Genomic DNA, 23635 nt, shown 5'->3' on the forward strand with positions numbered 1-23635 from the left:
ATTTTACTTCAAGAATGTTGTTTGTATGTATCCTATTTTGAATAGTAAGATTATATATACAATAACTAGTGTTGTATCCGATGGAATAGTATATTAAACTATTAAAAAATTAAAAGAAATGTGTCGATTCTGTGTTCGATCATCAGCACGCGGTCGTATTTTTTTAAAATACCTTTTAAATATATTTATATTTAATTGTTTAGTATGAAAAAAAATGGTAAAAACTACCTACATATAAACAATATAAAACACCAATAAAAAAAATAATTAAATAAATTTTCAATAGATGGCGCTAAATGCTGTGATTAATTTGCCTAGGGGAAACATTGGTAGCAAACAGTATATATAGAAGCCTTTTTTTGGTCTGTTATTATGTTCGTATTATATTTGTAGGTTTTGTTAGCATTGTTTTAACTGACGTGCATATGTCGAATCGAAACGACTATTATAGTACGGCGAGCGTTATCTTACACAGACACACAGAATAGCAATATTACATTTTAATATTTGTGAAAATCCAGTGTCTTGGTGAATGAAATTTGGTCTAGTACAGTAAAAATCGTTTTTGTTTGCTTTGTAATTATCAAAAACTATTAGATTTATAGAAATTCCCATTAGATTTTTATTTATAAAAAAAAGTGTACATGCAATATAATTGTAAAAAGTAATTTAAAGCAATCAAATTCTATCGTTCCTCAAATTGTGTAAATCGCCTTCTGTTATGAAATAAATTAGTTATACTAAATATAATAATTATATTGTACTAAATATTAGGTGAAATTATAAGAAATAATATTTTTCTAAGATTTTATTAGAAGGCATATTTTTGTTGTTGATTGTTTTGAATATTCTGTAACCATCATACTCCTTCTCCATTTCAGTGATCTCTCCAACCATGTTATAAATTGTACAAAATTATGTATACATAATTCACTATCAATAAAATAATTTTGACAATTATTTGAGGCATTTAAATCTACGGCTCAATAAACCAAGGCTTGAAAGTTCCCGTCTCCAAATCTTTGATCTGAAACCACAAAAAATATCATATATAATAATTTATAATTGGAGGAGTGGCATAGTAAATGGCCGGGTCATAATGTTACACTATTTAAAATAGGTTGTGGCTATTTGCAGGTACTATAGCTGCAAATTATTGGCTATTTGCAGGTACTATATTTGCGACAGGCGCAAAAGTACACTTCCAAGAAGGCTTTGCGCCTGTCGCAGTTATAGTACCTGCAAATAGCCACAACCTTTATAATATTATTGAATTACTTGGTTTGTTATGTGATCCAGACAAGCCATTCTAATTCGTTCGACAGTTGCCGGGGAATCGAATCTGAAATTGGAGCTTATATCGCTCTCTTTTCTGTATGCAATAATGGCATCTTTAATCGCGAAGAATACAGAAGATGCCAAGAATAATGGTGGTTCACCGATAGCCTGTAAGATATACATAAGATGATTGTTACATAAAAGTACTAATATTTCATGAAGAGTCAAAATTTAATGGTTTACCTTGGAAGAAAATATTGCTCTCGGATTAGGAGCACCCCTTAGAAGTGAAACGTTAAATTCCCTTGGAATGTCGGCGAATCCTGGAATCTTATAAGCTCCAGGTCCTCTGCTATAAAGTGTACCTGTCGGAGAGTATATCAATTGCTCCATTGTGTACAGACCATATCCTTGCATGAATGCTCCTTCAATTTGTCCGATGTCTATAGCAGGATTAAGACTGTCGCCTACGTCCATGACTATTTCCGTCCTCAACACTTGGTGATCTCCCGTTAGGCAGTCGATTTCGATCTCGGAACAGCCGACACCGTAAGAGAAGTAATTATATGGTATACCCGTGTTGGTTTCTAAACTGTAACCGGTTATGTTCGGAGTGGAGTAATACCCGACGGCTGAAAGACTCGTGCGATTTAAGTACGCGGTTTTTATCCAATCTTCCCACTTTCCGTCTGGGTTATTTTCCATGAATGGTTTCAACCGCTCCATTATTGTGGTGCACGCATTCAAAACGGCCATTCCGTTAATGTCGGATCCGACGCTGGCAGCTGTGGGTGAAGTGTTGGGGACCTTGTCTGTTGCCGTTTCAGATATGTGGATCTTGGTCGTATCTATGTTGAAGGCTCGTGAAGCCACTTGTATCATCTTGGTGTGAAGACCTTGGCCCATCTCGGTGCCGCCGTGAGACAAAAGTACACTTCCATCAGTATAAACATGCACCAAAGCTCCTGCTTGGTTGAAGAACTTGATTGAGAAAGATATTCCATATTTTGTGGGTATTATTGCAATGCCTCGCTTCTTCCAACGATTTTCCCTGTAATATGACGATGATTTATATTAGAAACAAATGTAATGTTCCAATTTGGTCCAATTAGGGGGCCCGTGTTCTAGTAGTTTAGATAGAAAAAGGGTCTCCTAAGCCAGACAAGTTGAAGATAAGAAACCAAAACAAAATAAATCCACTAGTAGCTGGCTCAATATCAAGAATGAATAAAATTTGAATGGTTTTTAATCAGGTAACTGCAGAGTTGAATCAACAAAAAGGATGACTCGTGTCTAAAGGACAGGAAAGCTAGGATCTACCCTACATTGTTAAGAATAGACTGAATACATTTCAGAAAACTTCCAGTTTTTATTTAGATTTTGGTTTAGAGGTCCAAACTAATATGTTCATACCCAGAATAGGATTACATATGATTTTGAATAGGAAAATAATCAGAAATGTTTTTTTATAACCCTTTGAGTGCTGACGTATTTTCTGTTGAAAGCCCGCCGCGATGAAAATTTCGCTGACATTTCCAACTAGAATTATTTGAAAATCCGATAGAAAGCAGGTATAAAAATTGTAGCTAATCCAAACAACCCCTAGATAACTACCGCTGCGGATTTCGAGTTTTGTAACGGTGTGTTTAGACTCTCTAATATATCTTGCAAGAATATAAAATAAACAAAATAAGTCTATTAATGAATGTATTTATCCAAAACCAATTCCATCTTCTTCATTATTGTTAAAATGTAATGCTCACAATCTAAATGCCAAGCCACAATCTAAAATACTCGGCAGTTAGAGATTTCCATCGGGAAATTGTGCTATGGTTATAAATTCAGAAATTCCGGTGTAAACCAGTCTTTATAAACGTTGACAAATGAATTACACGATCCATGTTCAATGCAGTTTTTTTTTAATGCTACCTGGAAAGGCTTAGCGGGAAGTATTCTTGTTTACTTTGTACATGCTTAAAATACAACGCGTTTTTCAGGTCCATGGATTTGTTGGAAAAACGCCGATCGGCATTCAAAGGGTTGAACAAGTTTAATGTAAGAATATTAAAACAATGCATACTTATTATATTCATCTATTTCTGCTTTGCGCTTCAAATAATCACATTTGATCATGCACTCTTTCCAACACCGATCTAGAGTGCAATGTGTGAGAGCTTGGTTGTAATGCGTTACTTGGCCTTCCGAGTACAAGTTCAAAGATGCCACATCAGCAGGATCTTTGTTCAAAAGATGAGCAATATCTCTAATGTACGTCTCGGCTACTAACATTCCTTGAGGTCCACCAAAACCTCGGAAAGCTGTATTAGACGGCAAGTTTGTTTTACACAAATAGCCTGTGACTTTCATGTGTGGAATGAAATAAGAGTTCTCGCAATGCAGCATCGCCCTTTCCATCACCTAAAATCGATTTTTTTTATAAAATATGTACATTTAAGTAGTGTGATTTTGAAACATCACTCACGGCTGATGATAAATCATGGGAGTATCCAGCGTTGTTGTATAAATCTATAATGGCACCGATTATTTTTCCGTCATTTTTTATTGCGATTTTGTATTTGAAATAGAATGGATGACGATTGCCCGTAATCATCATATCTTCATCTCTGTCCAACATGCATCTAACGGGCATCTGGAGTTTGTGAGCTGCGAGTGCAACTGGTATTGCTACGAGTCCTGCACGGGATTCCTTTCCGCCGAAACCTCCACCAACCCTTTTAACTCTCGTTACGATTCTGTTGATCGGAATGTTTAGTACTTCAGATATCAATGCCTGAAATTTAAGATTTGAAAACTCAACCAAATATAACAATTAATATTATAACAATCCAAGATAGATAGGTCTTAGGCTCTTCTGAGTAGAATATTTTCCATCATTCTTTGTCTTGAGCTTAGCTTAGGCTTTTTTTTTAATTAAGCTACGACTATTTGGTCTACTATTCATAAAACTTCTCGACAGTTGGGTGCTGTTCAACCTTGTCTTAATTTTTTTATGAATAAGGAAATATAATATGTTCTGTTTGGAAGAGACCATAAATCTTGATTGTTTATAAGTAATTAAATAAGGTTGTGGCTGTTTGCAGGTACTATATCTGTGAATTATTGGCTATTTGCAGGTACTATATCTGCGAATTATTGGCTATTTGCAGGTACTATATCTGCGACAGGAGCAAAGCAAAGGCTTTGCGGTTGTCGCAGATATAGTACCTGCAAATAGCCAATAATTCGCAGATATAGTACCTGCAAATAGCCAATGATGTGCGGATATAGTACCTGCAAATAGCCACAACCATTAAATAAAGTAACAATAGAAAACTTACACTCATTTCTGAAGGATGCTGGGTCGAGGAGAATATTTCAAACTCGTTGTCTTCTTTCTTTGGCACTGCTCTGCAAGCGTGGGTTTCCAAATAAAAATGCTCCTGCCCTCCCATACGGAATTCATTTTCAATAATATGATCAGCTTCTTGCAACGCTTTATCAACGTCTCCTTTTGTCACTACTTTTGGATAGTTAGGATAAAACGATTTTGCTTCGATGGCTTCTTCGATAGTTATAATGGGTTTTAATTCGTCATAAATTACTTTGACAGCTTTAGCTGCTTTTTGAGCAGTGGCTTGATCTTTAGCAACGACGGCTCCTAAAACCTGTCCTTGGCTGGTGACCGTTTCAGATATGAACACTTCTTCATCGTGAACAATGGGTCCAATTGGCGTTTTCGGTATATCACGAGCCGAGAAAAATTGTACAACTCCAGGCATCGACAAGGCTGCTGATGCATCAATGGAGACTAATTTCGCATGAGCTTTAGTACTCAGTACCAAAGCTAGATATAATTCACCTTCAATTGGAGGCATATCATCACAATATACGGCTTCGCCAGACGCTTGTTTCATAGCTGACATGTGTGGTATCGGGTATCCAATAGGATCATATTTCTGATTGTTAATTGGTATATTGAAGTATTGAGAGCTTTTTAGTTTGCTGTGCTTGAAACCACCGATGGCACTTTTATCTTTACTATCTAAGCTGGATTTATCAGATGAATTCGCTGATAGTTCTTCTGAAATTTCAACGTATGCCTTGAAAAATAAACTTAAGGTCAATGATTGTCTGTATCTTATCATGCCACCAGGTGCCGATGGATCCAAATTCAATTCGCTGAGCAATCCTGAATACACTTTATGCAAAAGGTCATCGTTCCATTGGTTTCCTACGATTTGTCTACAGGAGTTTATAGCCATCATTGTAACTGGGCCCATACCACCAAAGCTTAATTTCATACTTGCAATTTTGTTATTTTCTGTAAACTCAACATTCAAAGCCATGTTAACTATCGCAATATCATCTTCACGTCTTTTAGCTTGCTTGTACGCTTTGAAATATTGATTTTTTTTAGTGAATGGTATTTCAATGGACAATAAAATTTCCTCAGGTAAAACTATATTCTTTCTGTAGCCAGTAAAGAAACTTTCATCCATTATAGCTTTTCTGGCACCGTTTACACTTTTCAAATTGAGTACAACCCCCGCTGCCATGAATATAGGATTCAAGTCTGATATCGGACTACCAGTCATTATATTACCACCAACTGCAGAAACATTCCTGATTTGTTTTCCAGCAAACCAGTACAACATATCCACAATTTCTTTATATATCCTTGTTTTATGTATGGGAAAACATCTTATAACATTTTTCATTGAATTTTCCAAATCTGTCAAAGTTACCGATGCCCCGACAGTTACTCCTGTGTCTGTTATTTGAATCTCATTCAATTCTTCAACTTGAGCTGGCATTATTATAATGGGGTACAGGCAGTTTTTGAATTTTACTTCTACGCCAACTTCAGTGTTTCCCGTGATAATTTTAGCATTCTTATGTTCGTTTTTCAGTTGCAAAAGCTCATTCAGAGACGTGGGTCGATACCACGTTACATTTGCACCTTTGAAAACTAATCTTTCCTCATTATATTTAGACGACAACGCCAGTTCAGGTGGAAATATCGGTTCCTGAGATGGATCGTAAGGAATGAAGTCTTTGGCAATAAAAGTATCCTCTGGTTTATCATCCAATTTCTCAGTACATCCATTTCCAGTTACTTTGCAACATTTCTCTCCCATACCACACGCACCAGTACCGTTTTGTGTCCGGTTACTTTCCCAATCTTCAATAAACGTTTTATAGCCTTCAATTATGGGTCTGTATCCCGTGCATCGACAAAGATTTCCTTGAAAAGCGACTTCCAAATCAGAATACGACGGCTTTCGCATTGATCTCAAAAGAGTATACATTGACATGACGATTCCAGGAGTGCAAAATCCACATTGGGATCCATGAGATTTTGCAATCCTCTCTTGGACGGGATGAAGACGAGTCGTAGTCGATCCAATACCTTCGACAGTAGTAACGGCCAATCCATGCATGGAACATACTGGGGCGAGGCAAGCATTCACAGCCAAGTGTCTACAGATTGAGTAAAAGAGATTAAATTTGATATAACTTTTAACAACCTTATAGGTCTTAAAACATAAACATACATTGGCTTTTTATCTTCGTGGTTATATTTGGATACCATCACAGTACAAGCACCACAACCACCCTCAGCACAACCCAATTTTGTGCCGCATAATTTGAGTTTTTTTCTCAAGTAATATAACAATGTCCATTCCGGATCTGGTTCATCGTCGACGATCTGTGGAAAAAAAAGTTTTGTAATATGAACTGCAAGAGAAAATCTTGTATGATTTCTAGATATCACATTACAAAGTTGAATCTTGTTAATAAACGCGAATTGACGTCGAATTTTTAAACAACTCCGAATTGAAAGGTTATCGTATCATTACGATAAGATAAGTATAGAGAAACGACCGTTGTCAGATTTTTTAAAATTCATTATAAAGGATTAGGTACAAGAGTGATTTTTATACTATTTAAGTTGTTTTCATTGAAATTTATAAAGGAATATTTACAATAAAACAAGTCGACCTTCACTTATAAGTGAAAATATTTTCTGTTTATCATATGTTGGGTTGGGTTACGTCATGATATTATTATTATGTATTTAATACGTTTTAAATTAATTGCACGCAATAAACAAATTACATTATCTTTTGCATCGTACACATGTACAAAAAAGTTCACTTTTAATGCCTTTATAATGTTTTCACAATGAAAAAATGATTATTCTCAAAGTTTTCAACTGTTTTAAAATAATATTATTAGATATTTGTTAATTTCAATTTAGGACCACCAACTTTGGAATACTACATTTTTTTTAATTATTAATTATACCAGGAAGGCCTAACAGGTAACCCCAATGCGCCTTTCTGGCCAGAAATATTGTACATTTGATACAAATAATATTAGTATTATACGAAGTACATATGTAAATACATATCAATTAATATCCACAGAGACATCTATGGTCAAATTTGTAAATTTGCAGCATTTTATACAATTCATCGAAATTCGAGATTGCTGAAAACTAGAGATTTTGCGAGAAAATGGGAAAGGTTGCCAATTTATTTGAACCATTTCAGTGAAAATTGTATAAATTGACAAACTCTGATAGGAAACGATCGACCTGGAGTCATAAATACAAGGTCTGGCCAGCAGAAGCCAGTGGGATTTGAACCCGTGACCACTGTGTTCAAAGCATTATATGCTAATCACTAGTCTATACTGCTATACATATATTCCGGTACCTTAACACGTTCAACCCGGCGTGTACCACTGGTGGCCACGCGGATAGTGCTATAGCAGACTATAATTTTACGGTTCCACTCATCGAGCACCTTAACACTAAAATTCCTATAAAATTCTAAAGATTGAGGGACAACTCATTATATAAAGTGATTTAATGCCGTCACGCGTAATTGGGTGCCGATACGCGTGACAGTGCCGCCACATGGGCAAATGTATGAAATCGTGCGCCGGGCTGATTTTTAGATTTTTAAATGCTTTTTATTATTACGAAATTATGTTCACAATACATCTTATATCTATTTTAATAGCTACTGATCTACTGATCATTTTCTATTTTACAATTTAATTTAATTTGGTTAGTAATCATAGTATTATATTATTCTAATGTTAATCTACAGCATAATAGGAAAAAGAGCTCAAAAACCTATTTACAATCCTTGCGCCGGGCTGAATGTGTTAACTTAGACAATAGAAAATAAGATTTTCTGAAAGTCCTTTTTTTTCAACTTTCACTCACCAGAGTGTAGTATTTAGTATTTATAATACAATATGTATGCCGATCAGACATTTTTAGGGTCTACGTGACGAGCCAGAATGTTAAATTACAGAAAACACAAATATCGGAAGGCAAAGATCGAAAATCGAAAGATCTTAAGTCGAAAGATCAAAAAAAAAGGGTGCATGGTAAACGGTACATACTCACTTAATTTGCGCGAGCAGGGTACAACAGGAACAAGAGGAACAGGCTTTTCCTCCCGTATTCTCCGCGCCTTCCGATATTTGCGTTTTCTGTAATTTAACATTCTGGCTCGTCACGGAGACCGATATTTGATGTAGATAATAACACCAATTAAAAAAAAAATCTAATTTCGACTACATATGTAGATACACTTGGTACATTGCAAAAACACTTGATAAACTTAACGGTAAATTTGTTGACAATACTAATGATTCAGTCAATCTTTTTGCTGATTTTTTCAAATCGATCTATGTCAAAAACAACAACAATAATTCTAATTATAGCATTGTAAATAATAATGTCCTGATTTCACCTTTACATTCTATAAATATATCTATTCAAAAATTAATTAACAAAATAAATGCCTTAGATATATCTAAATCTGCGGGTCCTGACAACATACCCCCAATTTTTATCAAGAATTGTGCCAATGTATTAACTTATCCTCTTTTTAATCTCTTTAATCAATCTATTTCCACTGGTATATTTCCCAATTCTTGGAAGTCTGGCTATTTAATGCCTCTCCATAAAAATGGGGATAAACATAATGTAATGAACTATAGAGCCATCTGTCAACTATCAACTATTCCAAAACTTTTTGAAAGTTTAGTATTAGACGAATTTATTCCTTTCATTAATAACATTATTATTCCACAACAACATGGTTTTACTTCTGGTAGATCTACCTTATCCAATTTATTATTATATGAAAATTTTATTTCTAGTGCCTTATCTGTTAAATTGCAAGTTGACTCAATTTACACTGATTTCAGTAAAGCATTTGACAAAGTTGATATTGAGATTTTATTATATAAACTAAACAGTATCGGAATCAGCGGTGTATTACTAAACTGGTTTCGGAGCTATTTGTCCAATAGATCATTATTAGTTAAAATCGGCCATTCTAAATCTTACTCCTTTAATCCAACTAGTGGCGTTCCCCAAGGATCTCACATGGGACCAGTCCTATTCAATATTTTTATAAATGATATTATAAATATATTTAATGATGTTAAAGTGCTCTTATTTGCAGACGATTTAAAAATATTTAAATGTATAAAAGACACTAACGATTGTGCTACTTTACAAACTAATTTAAACTCATTAAACGATTGGTGTTCTTTTAATAAATTATATTTAAACATTAAGAAGTGTTCTGTTGTCAGGTTCAGTAGGTCAAATAACAAAATTATTTATAATTATCATATAAATAATGAATTATTACCATCATCATCGCTAATTAAAGATCTAGGAGTTATTTTTGACGACAAATTAACTTTTAATTCTCATATAAATTTTATCACAAAAAATGCCATCAAAACACTTGGTTTCTTAATAAGAAATAGTACTCACTTCAAAAATGTAAATACGATTAAAATTTTATACACCACTCTGGTTAGAAACCAATTAGAGTACAATTCTACCATTTGGTCTCCTTATTTAATGAAACAAATTAACATAATAGAGTCAGTGCAAATAAAGTTCACTAGATTCATCAAATTTAAATTTTTTAAAAGTCATAATCACTATGTCAGTAACGTTATTATTTATAGGAAACTTAATTTGCTAAAATTATATGACAGAAGGAAAATTAACGATATTTCAGCTCTGTGTGGTCTTCTTAATGGCACTATTAAATGCTCTGACTTGGTGAGTTTAGTGTGCTTCCATGTGCCGGGTAGATCAATTAGATGTAACCATCTTTTTGATATGCCCAGGTTTACCACTAATTACTCATTGAACTCAGCTATGTTGAGACTGCACAGAGTTGGAAACGAATTATCCATGGTCGATTTATTCATTGTTAGTAAATATAACATGAAATCTATTTTATTTAAATATTTTTTTAATATAATGTAATTTATTTTGTAGTATATGAATGTATGTGTATTTTTCTTTTATATTTCATTTTAATTTTTTTTCTTTTTCTTTCTCTATTTCCAACATGTAAAATGGTCAATTTTTTCTTGACCGTAAAATAAAAATAAAATAAAATAAAAATAAAAAAAATAAAACCTCAAGAATTTTCACCGGCAAACAAAACTATGCAAACATTTATTTAATGATAAAACGATTTATGAGAAAGACTGTGAGATAATTAAAAATAAAATAATAAATAACGCTGATTTCTTACAATTTTTAATTATTCCAAAGTCTAGTTTAGTGTGTACATTGTTATGTAGTTGAAATAACCGGTTGCTGACCCCCACTAAGATAGAATTCGTTCTCAATATAATATGTAATATGTCACACACAAATTATACATGCTCGGCTCACTCAAGTGTCAGCAATTGATATTTGATTGAGCTTCAAAATTGTAATTTTAGTCGGCGTATGCTATCAGTTTGTTATTTGTAATGAATATCAACAATGATTGATATGAGAAATATAAAAAAAAACTACATACTCTTTTGCCATTGACGTAAAAGACAAGCGTAGATATAGAAGGAGAATTATATGACATTTTGCGTCTTATCAATAGAACGACACGTCCACTTTCCTCCACAATAACGGCTCGAATAAAGCTTGAATGCCTGACACAGATAATACATACATATAGTCAGTTGCTACAAACTCAGGAGCTATTAACATTCCCTGCGCTACAAACGATTGCAAACCAAGCTCATTTCATACTTTTGTCATTTTAAACTTAATTTTAAGAATTGCCAATCATCAATGTAAATCGAAATGTCAACTGCGCAACCCCATGAATGTCTTGTCTTTCGTATATATTCTTACATGAGAAAATATCGGGTTTGGTGCAAACGATCGACAAGCGTCAGACAGACTGAACCACAAATTAACTGGATGGCTGCTTTAAACGCAATTCTCGACTTCACGAATGATAGATTGCACATCAGATGACGAGTAACATTTCGATGTGCACAGATGCAATTATTAAAATGGTAATTATTAAAATTGAGTTGGATCTTTCTGGCGAGTTTAATAAGGCGAAATTCGGAACTAAAGTATCAGAAGCACAGAACGTATACAAGGTAGGTATATCGGGACTTCGGGTAGATTTCGCTTAGTGTAAGTGCGAGCAGTGCGCACGCATAAGGTACACGTGTCGTTAATCTGTGGTTCAGTCTGTCTGGCGCTTGTCGATCGTTTGCACCGCATCGGAAAATTTCTAGTCTAGTATTATTACCAAACAAAATTGTGTTAAGAGTGTAAGCGAATATCATAGAAAACCGATCCTTATAAACGCGGTGAAATAAAAAATTTGCCAAATAAATGAAAAATAGGACGGAAAAAAAATCCGTAAAAAAAAATATATTTTTGACTTTTAAAATTCGCTAAACAATTAATTAGAAGTATTTTAAAGCAATGAAATATAACAATTAATAGGAAAAATATCTGACTATTGATTCCAATACTCACTTTGAGCGTAACAATCCTAAATTTTGAGTTAAAGACCGCAAAAGCCAAAAAACTGTAAAAATCGCGGATTTTTTTAAACGCTCATATCTCGTAAACGATCACCCACCAACAAAAATCAATATCATATTCGAATTCAGTGGGTCAAACTTAGTAAAGATTGAATAGTCTCCGCTCTGGTAACTCAAAAACGTGATTTTTTGTTGCTCAGTGTTATTTGTACGTATTTACTCGAAACTATTTAGAGATAAGTGTTATACATTTGATATTGCTGATTGAGTGCACATTATGATTTTGTAGATATTATATAATAAAAACACGGAGCGATAAAATGTATGTTCATAAGTATCGAATTTGGAAAAATTATATATTATTTACTTTAATTTAAATTGAGATGACGTCTTATTTTTTGCTATTTATTATGTTTGAAAGTTATTAAAATTTCAATAATAATAATAATACCCAACTACTAATGTCATCCACGGCCATTCATCATCCACTGCTGGATGAAGGCCTCTCCAACACGCTTCTATTCGTCTCTGTTTTGAGCGGTAATTGGACTATTCGTCACATTGCGTTGGTCACAAAGACAATTTTTGCCACGAAAATCGCGAATACACAATATTTGGCACTCAAGTTCTCGTTAGTATGATAGTTATCGTTATGTACTTTTGTATGGACTTTTCGGCTGCCAGATGTTCCGTTATATAGATTTTAGTGACTTTGTGACGAGTACTTTGTGACCAGTTATCACCGAACCGTTTTGAGCAACTCTCATCGATCTCGCTCCACACATTTTCCAAATTTCATCTACCCATCTTGTTTATACCCATTGGCATTCCCTCAGGTACCATTCTAGTACTTCTTTTGTTCATGGCCCGCCCGTTGCCATTTCAATCTCTTCACTCTATCCATAAGACGTTAGGAAACGATCGACTTGGAATCACAACTATTCAAGTTTGACCCACAGCATTACAGACCATTGTCATCATCTACATCCGCTCATCATCCACTGCCGGATGAAAGCCTCAACAACACGCTTCCACTCGTCCCTGTTTTGCGCAGCTCTCATCCATCTCACACCACACATTTTCCTTATTTCGTCTACCCATCTTCCCTGTTGTCTTCCCTTTACCCTTTTGCATTTTCTTGGGTACCATTCTAGTATTTCTTTTGTTCACCTTTCGTCTATTCTTCTAGCCACGTGGCCCACCTTTGCCATTTCAATCTCTTCAATATATACACTATGTATGTATGTATATCCACTACTCTTGTCATACTTCTCACCCACGTATACCGTTTCCTGTCTTTCCTCGTTATGCAAAGCATACAGCGTTCCATACTTCTATGAGTGCATTGAACTTTGTGTAGCATCTTGGCTTTCAATGTTCAAGTTTCACATACATACGTCATCGCTGGTAAAACGCATTGATCGAAGATCTTCTTCGTCAGGCAGCTATTTATGTAGTTGCAGTCTACTCATGATAATTTATATAAAATAGTTTAAGCATAAATGTTTTCAGGATCATGATGAAACCTTTGATATATAATGTGTTCGATTTCAAACAAGGTATAATAGATAAAACCTCTGGCAAACATGCAATTTCATACACAGAATAGGCGGAAATAAAAAGACGATTTTTAACTTGATAATTAACATTTAATATCCACAGGAAAAAATAAATATTTATTAGTTATGTAGAGGAATGTGATGGAAAACGTCGGACTGCATGTTGAAGTTTGTATGATATTCAATATAGTAGCTCATTACAAAAAAAAAAAAAAAAAACACTTTGTGACACAATACTATTCTACGCAGTTTTCTATTATATGTGGAAGATTATATTTTAAACTAAAATAGAAGCTTGATAGGATTTAGAGCAAAGCCTATATTAGTAGTATAGATAATTTATACAATTTGATTTATAGTTTTTAATATAGGTTCAAATAAGAAAAAAATATGAAATAAATTCTACATAATAATAAAATAATTCAAAATAAATATTAAGGTATGATGTTCCAAGGTGTAGATGTTTTCTGTTCTTTTACCTATAAAGTACAAAAACATTAAAACATCAAATCGTTGAAAGTAATGAAGGTCATAAAATGAATTATGAACATAATTTAATAATACCATTTCTGTAATATGATCTTCACATGCCAATCTTATTTTCTCTACCGTTGCTGGTGAACTTAAATTAAAATCAAGACTTGCATTGTTTTGTTTTCTGTACATACTTATTGCATTTTTAATTGCAAAAAATACAGAAGCAGCAAGAAACAGAGGAGGTTCACCAACTGCCTAAAATCAAATAATAATTCATCAAACAAATAATAATTCGGTCTAAAATAACGGTGCATTAAAATAATTAGTTGATTACTTTGGATGAATAGATTGCCCTCGGATTCGGTGCACCTCTAAGCAGAGAAACATTCAGCTCTTTTGGAATATCGTTGAATCCGGGTATCTTATATGATCCTGGACCTCGGCTATAGAGAGTACCTGTCGGAGAATAGATTAATTCTTCCATAGTATAGAGACCATATCCTTGAACGAAAGCACCTTCAATTTGTCCAATATCAATTGCTGGATTTAAACTTTCCCCTACATCCATCACAATATCCGTTCTCAAAACTCGATGATCTCCGGTGAGGCAATTAATTTCGACTTCCGAACAACCAACTCCGTAAGTATAATAATTATAAGGAATACCAATATTTGTATCTAAATCGTAGCCGGTATGAGGATGGTAATAATAGCCAACAGCCGATAGACTAGTACAGTTTGAGTATGCCGAAAGAATCCAGTCTTCCCATTTTCCCGTTGGATTTTCTTTTATATAAGGTGTTAATCTTTCCATTATAATAGTACACGCATTTAAAACTGCCATCCCATTCAGATCAGAACTGACGCTGGCCGCTGTTGGTGAAGTATTTGGGACTTTGTCCGTCGCTGTTTCAGATATGTAGATTTTAGACGTTTCGATATTGAGCACCCGTGATGCAATTTGGATCATTTTTGTGTGAAGACCTTGACCCATTTCTATTCCTCCATGGGTCAATAGCACACTTCCATCAGTGTATACGTGGATAAGAGCACCGCCTTGATTTAAAGCTTTCACTGTAAATGCCACGCCAAACTTTGTAGGCAATATGCAAATACCCCGCTTCTTCCATTTATTGTCTCTAAAACAATGAATAAATTCCAATCAAATAAAATTTACTTCAATAAACGAAATCGTAAAACCTTGCTTACTTGTTATACTGTTCAATTTTTTCTTTCCGTTGAACGTAATCAGATTTCATCAAACACTCTTCCCAACACCGTTTAAGTGTACAGTGCGTTAAAGTCTGATTGTAGTGTGTTGTTTGACCCTCCTCATATAGGTTTAAATAAGTAACGTCGATTGGATCCATGTTTAGTTTAACGGCAATGTCCCGTATGTAATTTTCTGCTAGCAACATACCTTGAGGACTTCCAGATCCCCGGAAGACAGTATTGGATGGCAAATTTGTTTTACACATGTAACCTACGATTTTTAGATTTGGTATATAGTATGCATTTTCACAATGAAGCATCGCCCTCTCTAGAACCTAAAAGTGTATGGTTTATTAAGTATACTGATATATACTACATATCATACTTGAATACCATAGATGTTGAATAACCTAGATATGCCATTACATACAAATTTCGTTGGAGATCTTGTTTAACTAGCGGGGAAGTGGTGAAAAAAAAGGAAGGAACGCAGCGGTCGGCAACTAGTTTATGTACATATGTACATGCACTGAAGTTTTATTTTATGTATAACTTTATTTTATTGGACACTCCGCGTGACAGTAAATCAAACTAATAAAGCCATATTAAGAAAAAAATATTTAGCCATACACACTATATTAAACTACAAATGTATGTTACTATAATAAAACCATCATTAACTATTACAATATTTAAACATTAGTAACTTCCACAAGGATCAATTTTAAAGCTGACACTTTAATATTTAGTTCATTGTTTGTAGTTTTAAACTTAATGTCGATTTCTGAATTTCCTTCAGTGCCAACAAGATACCTGTGGCAGAGGTTGTCGACCGCTGTTCTATCAGTGCATATAACACTACATACTAGTTACCTTCCTACTTACATAGAAGCTAACTAGCTACTGAGAGAGAGTGTGCATGATCTGTACTTTTTTTGTGTGTGCATGCACCAACAGGGTGATCGGCTTAGAGCGTAAGGGCGTATCTATGGTATTCTATATCTATGTTAAATACACAAGATAATGAATCTTTAAGTTTTTTACGCAGCTCAACTAAAACCTACAAACATTCACTAATCTTAATCTATGATATCGAAATGTTTCTATCTGGTCAAGTTTTCATGAGATTATAATAATCAGTAGGTCTGAGTTAGTATACATTTTTAGGTTTTGGTTAAGTGGCTCATTCGCTATCAAAAAAAAAAAAGGTTTACAGCTGCTGATAAGTCATAGCAATATCCACCGTTGTTGTACATTTCTATGATGGCACCGTCAATTTTTCCATTATCTTTAACGGCTATTTTATATTTAAAATAAAATGGATGACGATTTCCGGTCATGATCATGTCTTCATCTCTATCCAACATGCATCTTACAGGTTGTTGCAATTTGTGAGCTGCTAGAGCTACAGGAACTACAAGCAGCATTGAACGGGACTCTTTACCACCGAATCCACCTCCTACTCGTTTGACTCTCATATTGATTCTATTTATAGGAATCCCAAGGACGTTTGATATGATTTTCTAATGAAATTCAATAACATACATGTATTAAATATAATAAAACAAAAATATAATTAGTAATAAATAACTAGAGTAATGAAACTTACACCCATTTCTGTTGGATGTTGCAATGAACAAAATATCTCCATTTCATTGTCTTCCTTCTTCGGAACTGCTCTAGAAGTTTGTGTTTCAAGATAGAAATGTTCTTGTCCTCCCATACGAAATTCATTCTCGATTATGTGATCTGCATTTTTAAATGCTGCATCTACATCACCTTTTATTATTGTTTTAGGACAACCAGGAAAATATGACTTGGATTTTATTGCATCTTCAATAGTGATAATTGGCTTTAGATCTTCATAAGATATTTTAACAGCCTTAGCAGCTTTTTGAGCTATTGCTTGATCCTTTGCCACGATTGCCCCAATAATCTGCCCTTGACTAGTCACTGTTTTAGATACAAAAATTTCTTCATCGCGCACAACAATACCAAAAATATTCTTCTGTGGATCCAAGTCGCTAGCTGAAAAAAACTTTACAACTCCTGCCATGGAAAGCGCTTCTGAAGGATCTATTGATAAAATATTCGCATGAGCTCTAGTACTTTGTACAAGTGCCAGAAACAATTCATTGTTCATCAAAGGCATATCGTCACAAAATACAGCTTCTCCTGTAGCTTGTTTGGCTGCAGAAACATGTGGAATAGGATATCCAACAGGATCTATAGGTGATTGTGGATTGATAGGTATATTGAAATATTGAGAACTCTTTTGAATACTATGTTCAAAACCACCTATGGCACTTTTATCTCTGTCATCTAAAGTGCCTCTATCTGAGAAATTTGCTGATAGTTCGTCTGATATTTGAACGAATGCTTTAAAAAACAAGCTTAACGTCAATGATTGCCTGTATCTTATCATGCCACCAGGTGCCGATGGATCCAAATTCAATTCGCTGAGCAATCCTGAATACACTTTATGCAAAAGGTCATCGTTCCATTGCTTTCCTACGATTTGTCTACAGGAGTTTATAGCCATCATTGTAACTGGGCCCATACCACCAAAGCTTAATTTCATACTTGAAATTTTGTTATTTTCTGTAAATTTAACATTCAATGCCATATTAACTATTGCTATATCATCTTCACGTCTTTTAGCTTGTTTGTACGCTTTGAAATACTGATTTTCTTCGGTGAATGGTAAATCAATTGACACTAAAACTTCCTCAGGCAATGCCATATTCTTTCTGTAACTGGTAAAGAAACTTTCATCCATAACAACCTTTCTGCTACTTTTAACACTTTTAAAATTGAGTACAACACCCGCTGCCATGAATATAGGATTCAAGTCTGATATCGGACTACCAGTCATAATGTTACCACCAACTGATGCAACATTTCTGATTTGTTTCCCAGCAAACCAGTACAACATATCCACAATTTCTTTATATATCCTTGTTTTATGTATGGGAAAACATCTTATAACATTTTTCATAGAATTTTCCAAATCTGTCAAAGTTACCGATGCCCCGACAGTTACTCCTGTGTCTGTTATTTGAATCTCCTTCAATTCTTCAACTTGAGCTGGCATTATTATAATGGGGTACAAGCAGTTTTTGAATTTTACTTCTACGCCAACTTCAGTGTTTCCCGTGACAATTTTAGCATTCTTATGTTCATTTTTCAGTTGCAAAAGTTCATTCAGAGACGTGGGTCGATACCACGTTACATTTGCACCTTTGAAAACTAACCTTTCCTCATTATATTTAGACGTCAACGCCAGTTCAGGTGGAAATATTGGTTCCTGAGATGGATCATAAGGAATGAAGTCTTTAGCATTGAAAGTATTCCCGGGTTTATCATCCAATTTTTCTGTACATCCACTTCCGGTTACTTTGCAGCATTTCTCACCCATACCACATGCATTACTGTTGTTTTGCGTGCGGTTACTTTCCCAATCTTCAATAAACGTTTTATAGCCTTCAATTATGGGTCTGTATCCCGTGCATCGACAAAGATTTCCTTGAAAAGCGACTTCCAAATCAGAATACGACGGCTTTCGCATTGATCTCAAAAGAGTATACATCGACATGACGATTCCAGGAGTACAAAATCCACATTGGGATCCATGGGATTTTGCAATCCTCTCTTGGACGGGATGAAGACGTGTCGTAGTCGATCCAATACCTTCGACAGTGGTAACGGCCAATCCATGCATGGAACATACTGGGGCGAGGCAAGCATTTACAGCCAAGTGTCTACAAGCTACTTAAGGACATAACATTAGAAGTACACGTGTGAATAATGATTGTTTAGTACGTATGTATATTGATCTAGCAAAGGATACAATGGCTTCTTGTCGGTGTGATCATATATCGAAACCATAACGGTACAAGCACCACATCCTCCATCGGCACATCCTAGTTTGGTACCACATAGATCGAGTTTTTTTCTTAAATAATATAATAAAGTCCATTCTGGATCTGGATTTTCATCTTCTATCTAAAAGTTGTAGGTGGCGATTCTTGGTTATGTGTACATAATATAAACTGCGCAATATAATTCCATTACGTTACATTTGTTATGGAATGCTATCAGTATAAAATATTTTATATTAACATTAACAATCAAAATAAAATATTTTATATGAAAAATTTAAATAAATGTATGTTTGATTTCTGTACAATAATAATTTGAAATGATAATTACAAAAAATTTTTTTTAAAACGGTACATAAAAAATCATTTTTCAAGATAAAGATCATTTTACAAGTATGATAAAATTAAGTCGTAGATACTTACTTTTTTGCCATTCACGAAAAATATGAGTTTAGATGATGATTCGTTTACAGACATATTTGCACAAACTATGTATCATGCGAATGATCGCCGCAATACTAATGTTGACTGATTAATGTAATCGATCAAGTGTTTATATAACTACACCACTATTGAATGCCAGCGATACCACACATTTTCCGGATTCTTGCAGTTTCATATTTTAAACATTTATAGTTTAAATTTATTAAATCCTTACTTAAACTATTGGAAATTTAGAAAGGAGCATGTTTTATACAAAACTTACCTAGTGATATGTATATGCATACTTATTTATTTTAAGAAAATATTTCTAATGGGAAACAGGAAAGCCATGAGATAAAAGTAAAAATGAAAGAACTTAATTCAAAAATATTTATATTACATAAATTTATAACAATTCGACACTACAATAATTCGATGATAAAACTAATAAAAATTAAACAGTTTTTAAATCCAATGGATTTTTTCCTTCCATTTCTTTTTCGAGAGGGGTACCTTCATACAGTGTTTTTCTTTCAATTGCGGATTGCAACATTGATACATCATGTTTTGTTTTAGTAAAATCATATCTACATTTGCACCAATACACTAGTGTAGTCAAGATGTAGGAACCCATTCCAAAATTATTAGCTCTCCTTATATTTGAAGTTATGAAAAAACCCGCTAATCCGCCTGCGAAACCACCTCCAATTCCATACATGAGACTCTCTCTGAAGCAAGGAATTTTTGAGAGATCTTTACCGAATATTACATATTTCTGAAAATAATATATACGATTAAAAACAAAGTTATTTATTTATTTTTATAATTCAAAATGATAAATACGCACTGTTGATTTATCATCATCCTCCTCCATATTGTAATCAATATAAAGTAGGGTTAGGGTACGTTTGACAACCGAAGAGAACTCGAGTGCTACCAGTGGAAATAAATTTGGCCACAGAAAGGCTGCCTTGCCCATAATATCGAAGACATAGTTTTGAATAAAAAAATGAACACGATAGATTTTATGTAAGACTAGTGTTTTATAAAGTTGTAATAAAAAGCGCTTAAACTTGGCCAATCTAATAGTAAAAATTTCATTAAATTTATTTGAATAGTTTTATTTTATTTAAATTTATTTGAATATTCATTTGTTCAATGACATCACGGATTTATGAACTAACATTACATATTTATTTACATACAGTCTCTTTCGAAATTATATATTAGATTATAAACAACCCGGTCTCCGTGACGGGCCGGAATGTGAAATTACCGAAAACGCAAATATCGGAAGGCAAAGATCGAAAATCGAAATTCTGCGCGCGCATATTAATACGGGAGGAAAAGCCTGTTCCTCTTGTTCCTGTTGTATTCTGCTCGCGCAAATTATGTGAGTATATACCGTTTACCATGCACCCTTTTTTTTGATCTTTCGATTTAAGATCTTTCGATTTTCGATCTTTGCCTTCCGATATTTGCGTTTTCGGAAATTTCACATTCCGGCCCGTGAGGTAGACCCGTTCAATGACATCACGGATTTATGAACTAACATTACATATTTATTTACATACAGTCTCTTTCGAAATTATATATTAGATTATAAACAACCATAGAAGTAGAATGCATAGAATCGCTCTCAGCCTCCAAAAATGTTGCTACAAAAACTTGTTCATTGCTTGCTCATTGTTTGCTAAACTTCGTCTCTCTCTCTCTCTTGTCTCTCTTCTGAATTTCCGTCTCTCTCTTCGATGGCTCGCTTTTAGACGATACTTTTGTTAACAATAACCATTCTATGCATTCTATTTCTATGTAAACAACATTTAAATACAATTTTTATTATTATTCATTTAGATGATTTTTAGAACTGAAATAATAAATTATATATACATATAGTTAATTAATATAAATATGTATTTACATAGTAAGATTACCTTTTAAAAATGTAAACAGAATATATTTGTGTGGATTTTTTCATAAAACAAGTAGCTATTTTAATTGTTCCTCAAATAATCTTGAAAAATTGGGTCTACCATAACATAAAATGTATACATATACACAGTGGCGGACTGGCCATACAAGCGAACATGCCCGATGGCATGTGGGCCCCACTATCTGTTAGAAAATATGGCATGTGGGCCCCACTATCTGTTAAAAAACACACACACACACACACACACACACACACACACACACACACACACACACACACACACACACACACACACACACACACACACACACACACACACACACACACACACACACACACACACACACACACACACACACACACACACACACACACACACACACACACACACACACACACACACACACACACACACACACACACACACACACACACACACACACACACACACACACACACACACACACACACACACACACACACACACACACACACACACACACACACACACACACACACACACACACACACACACACACACACACACACACACACACACACACACACACACACACACACACACACACACACACACACACACACACACACACACACACACACACACACACACACACACACACACACACACACACACACACACACACACACACACACACACACACACACACACACACACACACACACACACACACACACACACACACACACACACACACACACACACACACACACACACACACACACACACACACACACACACACACACACACACACACACACACACACACACACACACACACACACACACACACACACACACACACACACACACACACACACACACACACACACACACACACACACACACACACACACACACACACACACACACACACACACACACACACACACACACACACACACACACACACACACACACACACACACACACACACACACACACACACACACACACACACACACACACACACACACACACACACACACACACACACACACACACACACACACACACACACACACACACACACACACACACACACACACACACACACACACACACACACACACACACACACACACACACACACACACACACACACACACACACACACACACACACACACACACACACACACACACACACACACACACACACACACACACACACACACACACACACACACACACACACACACACACACACACACACACACACACACACACACACACACACACACACACACACACACACACACACACACACACACACACACACACACACACACACACACACACACACACACACACACACACACACACACACACACACACACACACACACACACACACACACACACACACACACACACACACACACACACACACACACACACACACACACACACACACACACACACACACACACACACACACACACACACACACACACACACACACACACACACACACACACACACACACACACACACACACACACACACACACACACACACACACACACACACACACACACACACACACACACACACACACACACACACACACACACACACACACACACACACACACACACACACACACACACACACACACACACACACACACACACACACACACACACACACACACACACACACACACACACACACACACACACACACACACACACACACACACACACACACACACACACACACACACACACACACACACACACACACACACACACACACACACACACACACACACACACACACACACACACACACACACACACACACACACACACACACACACACACACACACACACACACACACACACACACACACACACACACACACACACACACACACACACACACACACACACACACACACACACACACACACACACACACACACACACACACACACACACACACACACAGATTACCGTCTTTATATATATGAT

The 23635-nt window shown here is 35.2% G+C and overlaps 3 protein-coding genes across 4 annotated transcripts; all 3 read right to left on the bottom strand.

Annotated features, from left to right (window-relative positions):
* Positions 1 to 571: 571 nt before the first annotated feature.
* On the bottom strand, positions 572 to 11266 carry ry (xanthine dehydrogenase rosy). The gene is made up of 8 exons (XM_077436577.1): positions 11148 to 11266; positions 6834 to 6988; positions 4617 to 6759; positions 3761 to 4069; positions 3359 to 3696; positions 1522 to 2329; positions 1279 to 1446; positions 572 to 1027 (listed from the first exon to the last, which is right to left on the bottom strand). Exons 1-8 carry the CDS (start codon positions 11202 to 11204, stop codon positions 977 to 979), a joined length of 4029 nt encoding a protein of 1342 aa, XP_077292703.1. The 5' UTR covers positions 11205 to 11266; the 3' UTR covers positions 572 to 976.
* Positions 11267 to 13764: 2498 nt separating this feature from the next.
* Positions 13765 to 19842, bottom strand: LOC143915772 (xanthine dehydrogenase-like). Of its 2 annotated transcripts, none has more exons than XM_077436580.1 (8): positions 19685 to 19842; positions 19231 to 19385; positions 16990 to 19141; positions 16595 to 16903; positions 15378 to 15715; positions 14503 to 15307; positions 14256 to 14423; positions 13765 to 14170 (listed from the first exon to the last, which is right to left on the bottom strand). In XM_077436580.1, exons 1-8 carry the CDS (start codon positions 19736 to 19738, stop codon positions 14126 to 14128), a joined length of 4026 nt encoding a protein of 1341 aa, XP_077292706.1. In that variant the 5' UTR covers positions 19739 to 19842; the 3' UTR covers positions 13765 to 14125. The 2 variants fall into 2 exon arrangements, with proteins under 2 accessions (XP_077292706.1, XP_077292705.1); XM_077436579.1 differs by having other exon boundaries at positions 19231 to 19381; positions 19681 to 19842.
* Positions 19691 to 20616, bottom strand: l(3)87Df (cytochrome c oxidase assembly factor COX20 lethal (3) 87Df). Its single transcript, XM_077436582.1, has 2 exons — positions 20532 to 20616; positions 19691 to 20459 (listed from the first exon to the last, which is right to left on the bottom strand). The coding sequence occupies exons 1-2, from the start codon at positions 20556 to 20558 to the stop codon at positions 20139 to 20141; spliced, it is 348 nt and encodes a 115-aa protein (XP_077292708.1). The 5' UTR covers positions 20559 to 20616; the 3' UTR covers positions 19691 to 20138.
* Between the last annotated feature and the right edge of the window lie 3019 nt (positions 20617 to 23635).

The sequence above is a fragment of the Arctopsyche grandis genome, chromosome 8 (genome assembly GCF_051622035.1).
Source record: "Arctopsyche grandis isolate Sample6627 chromosome 8, ASM5162203v2, whole genome shotgun sequence".
Taxonomy (NCBI): domain Eukaryota; kingdom Metazoa; phylum Arthropoda; class Insecta; order Trichoptera; family Hydropsychidae; genus Arctopsyche; species Arctopsyche grandis.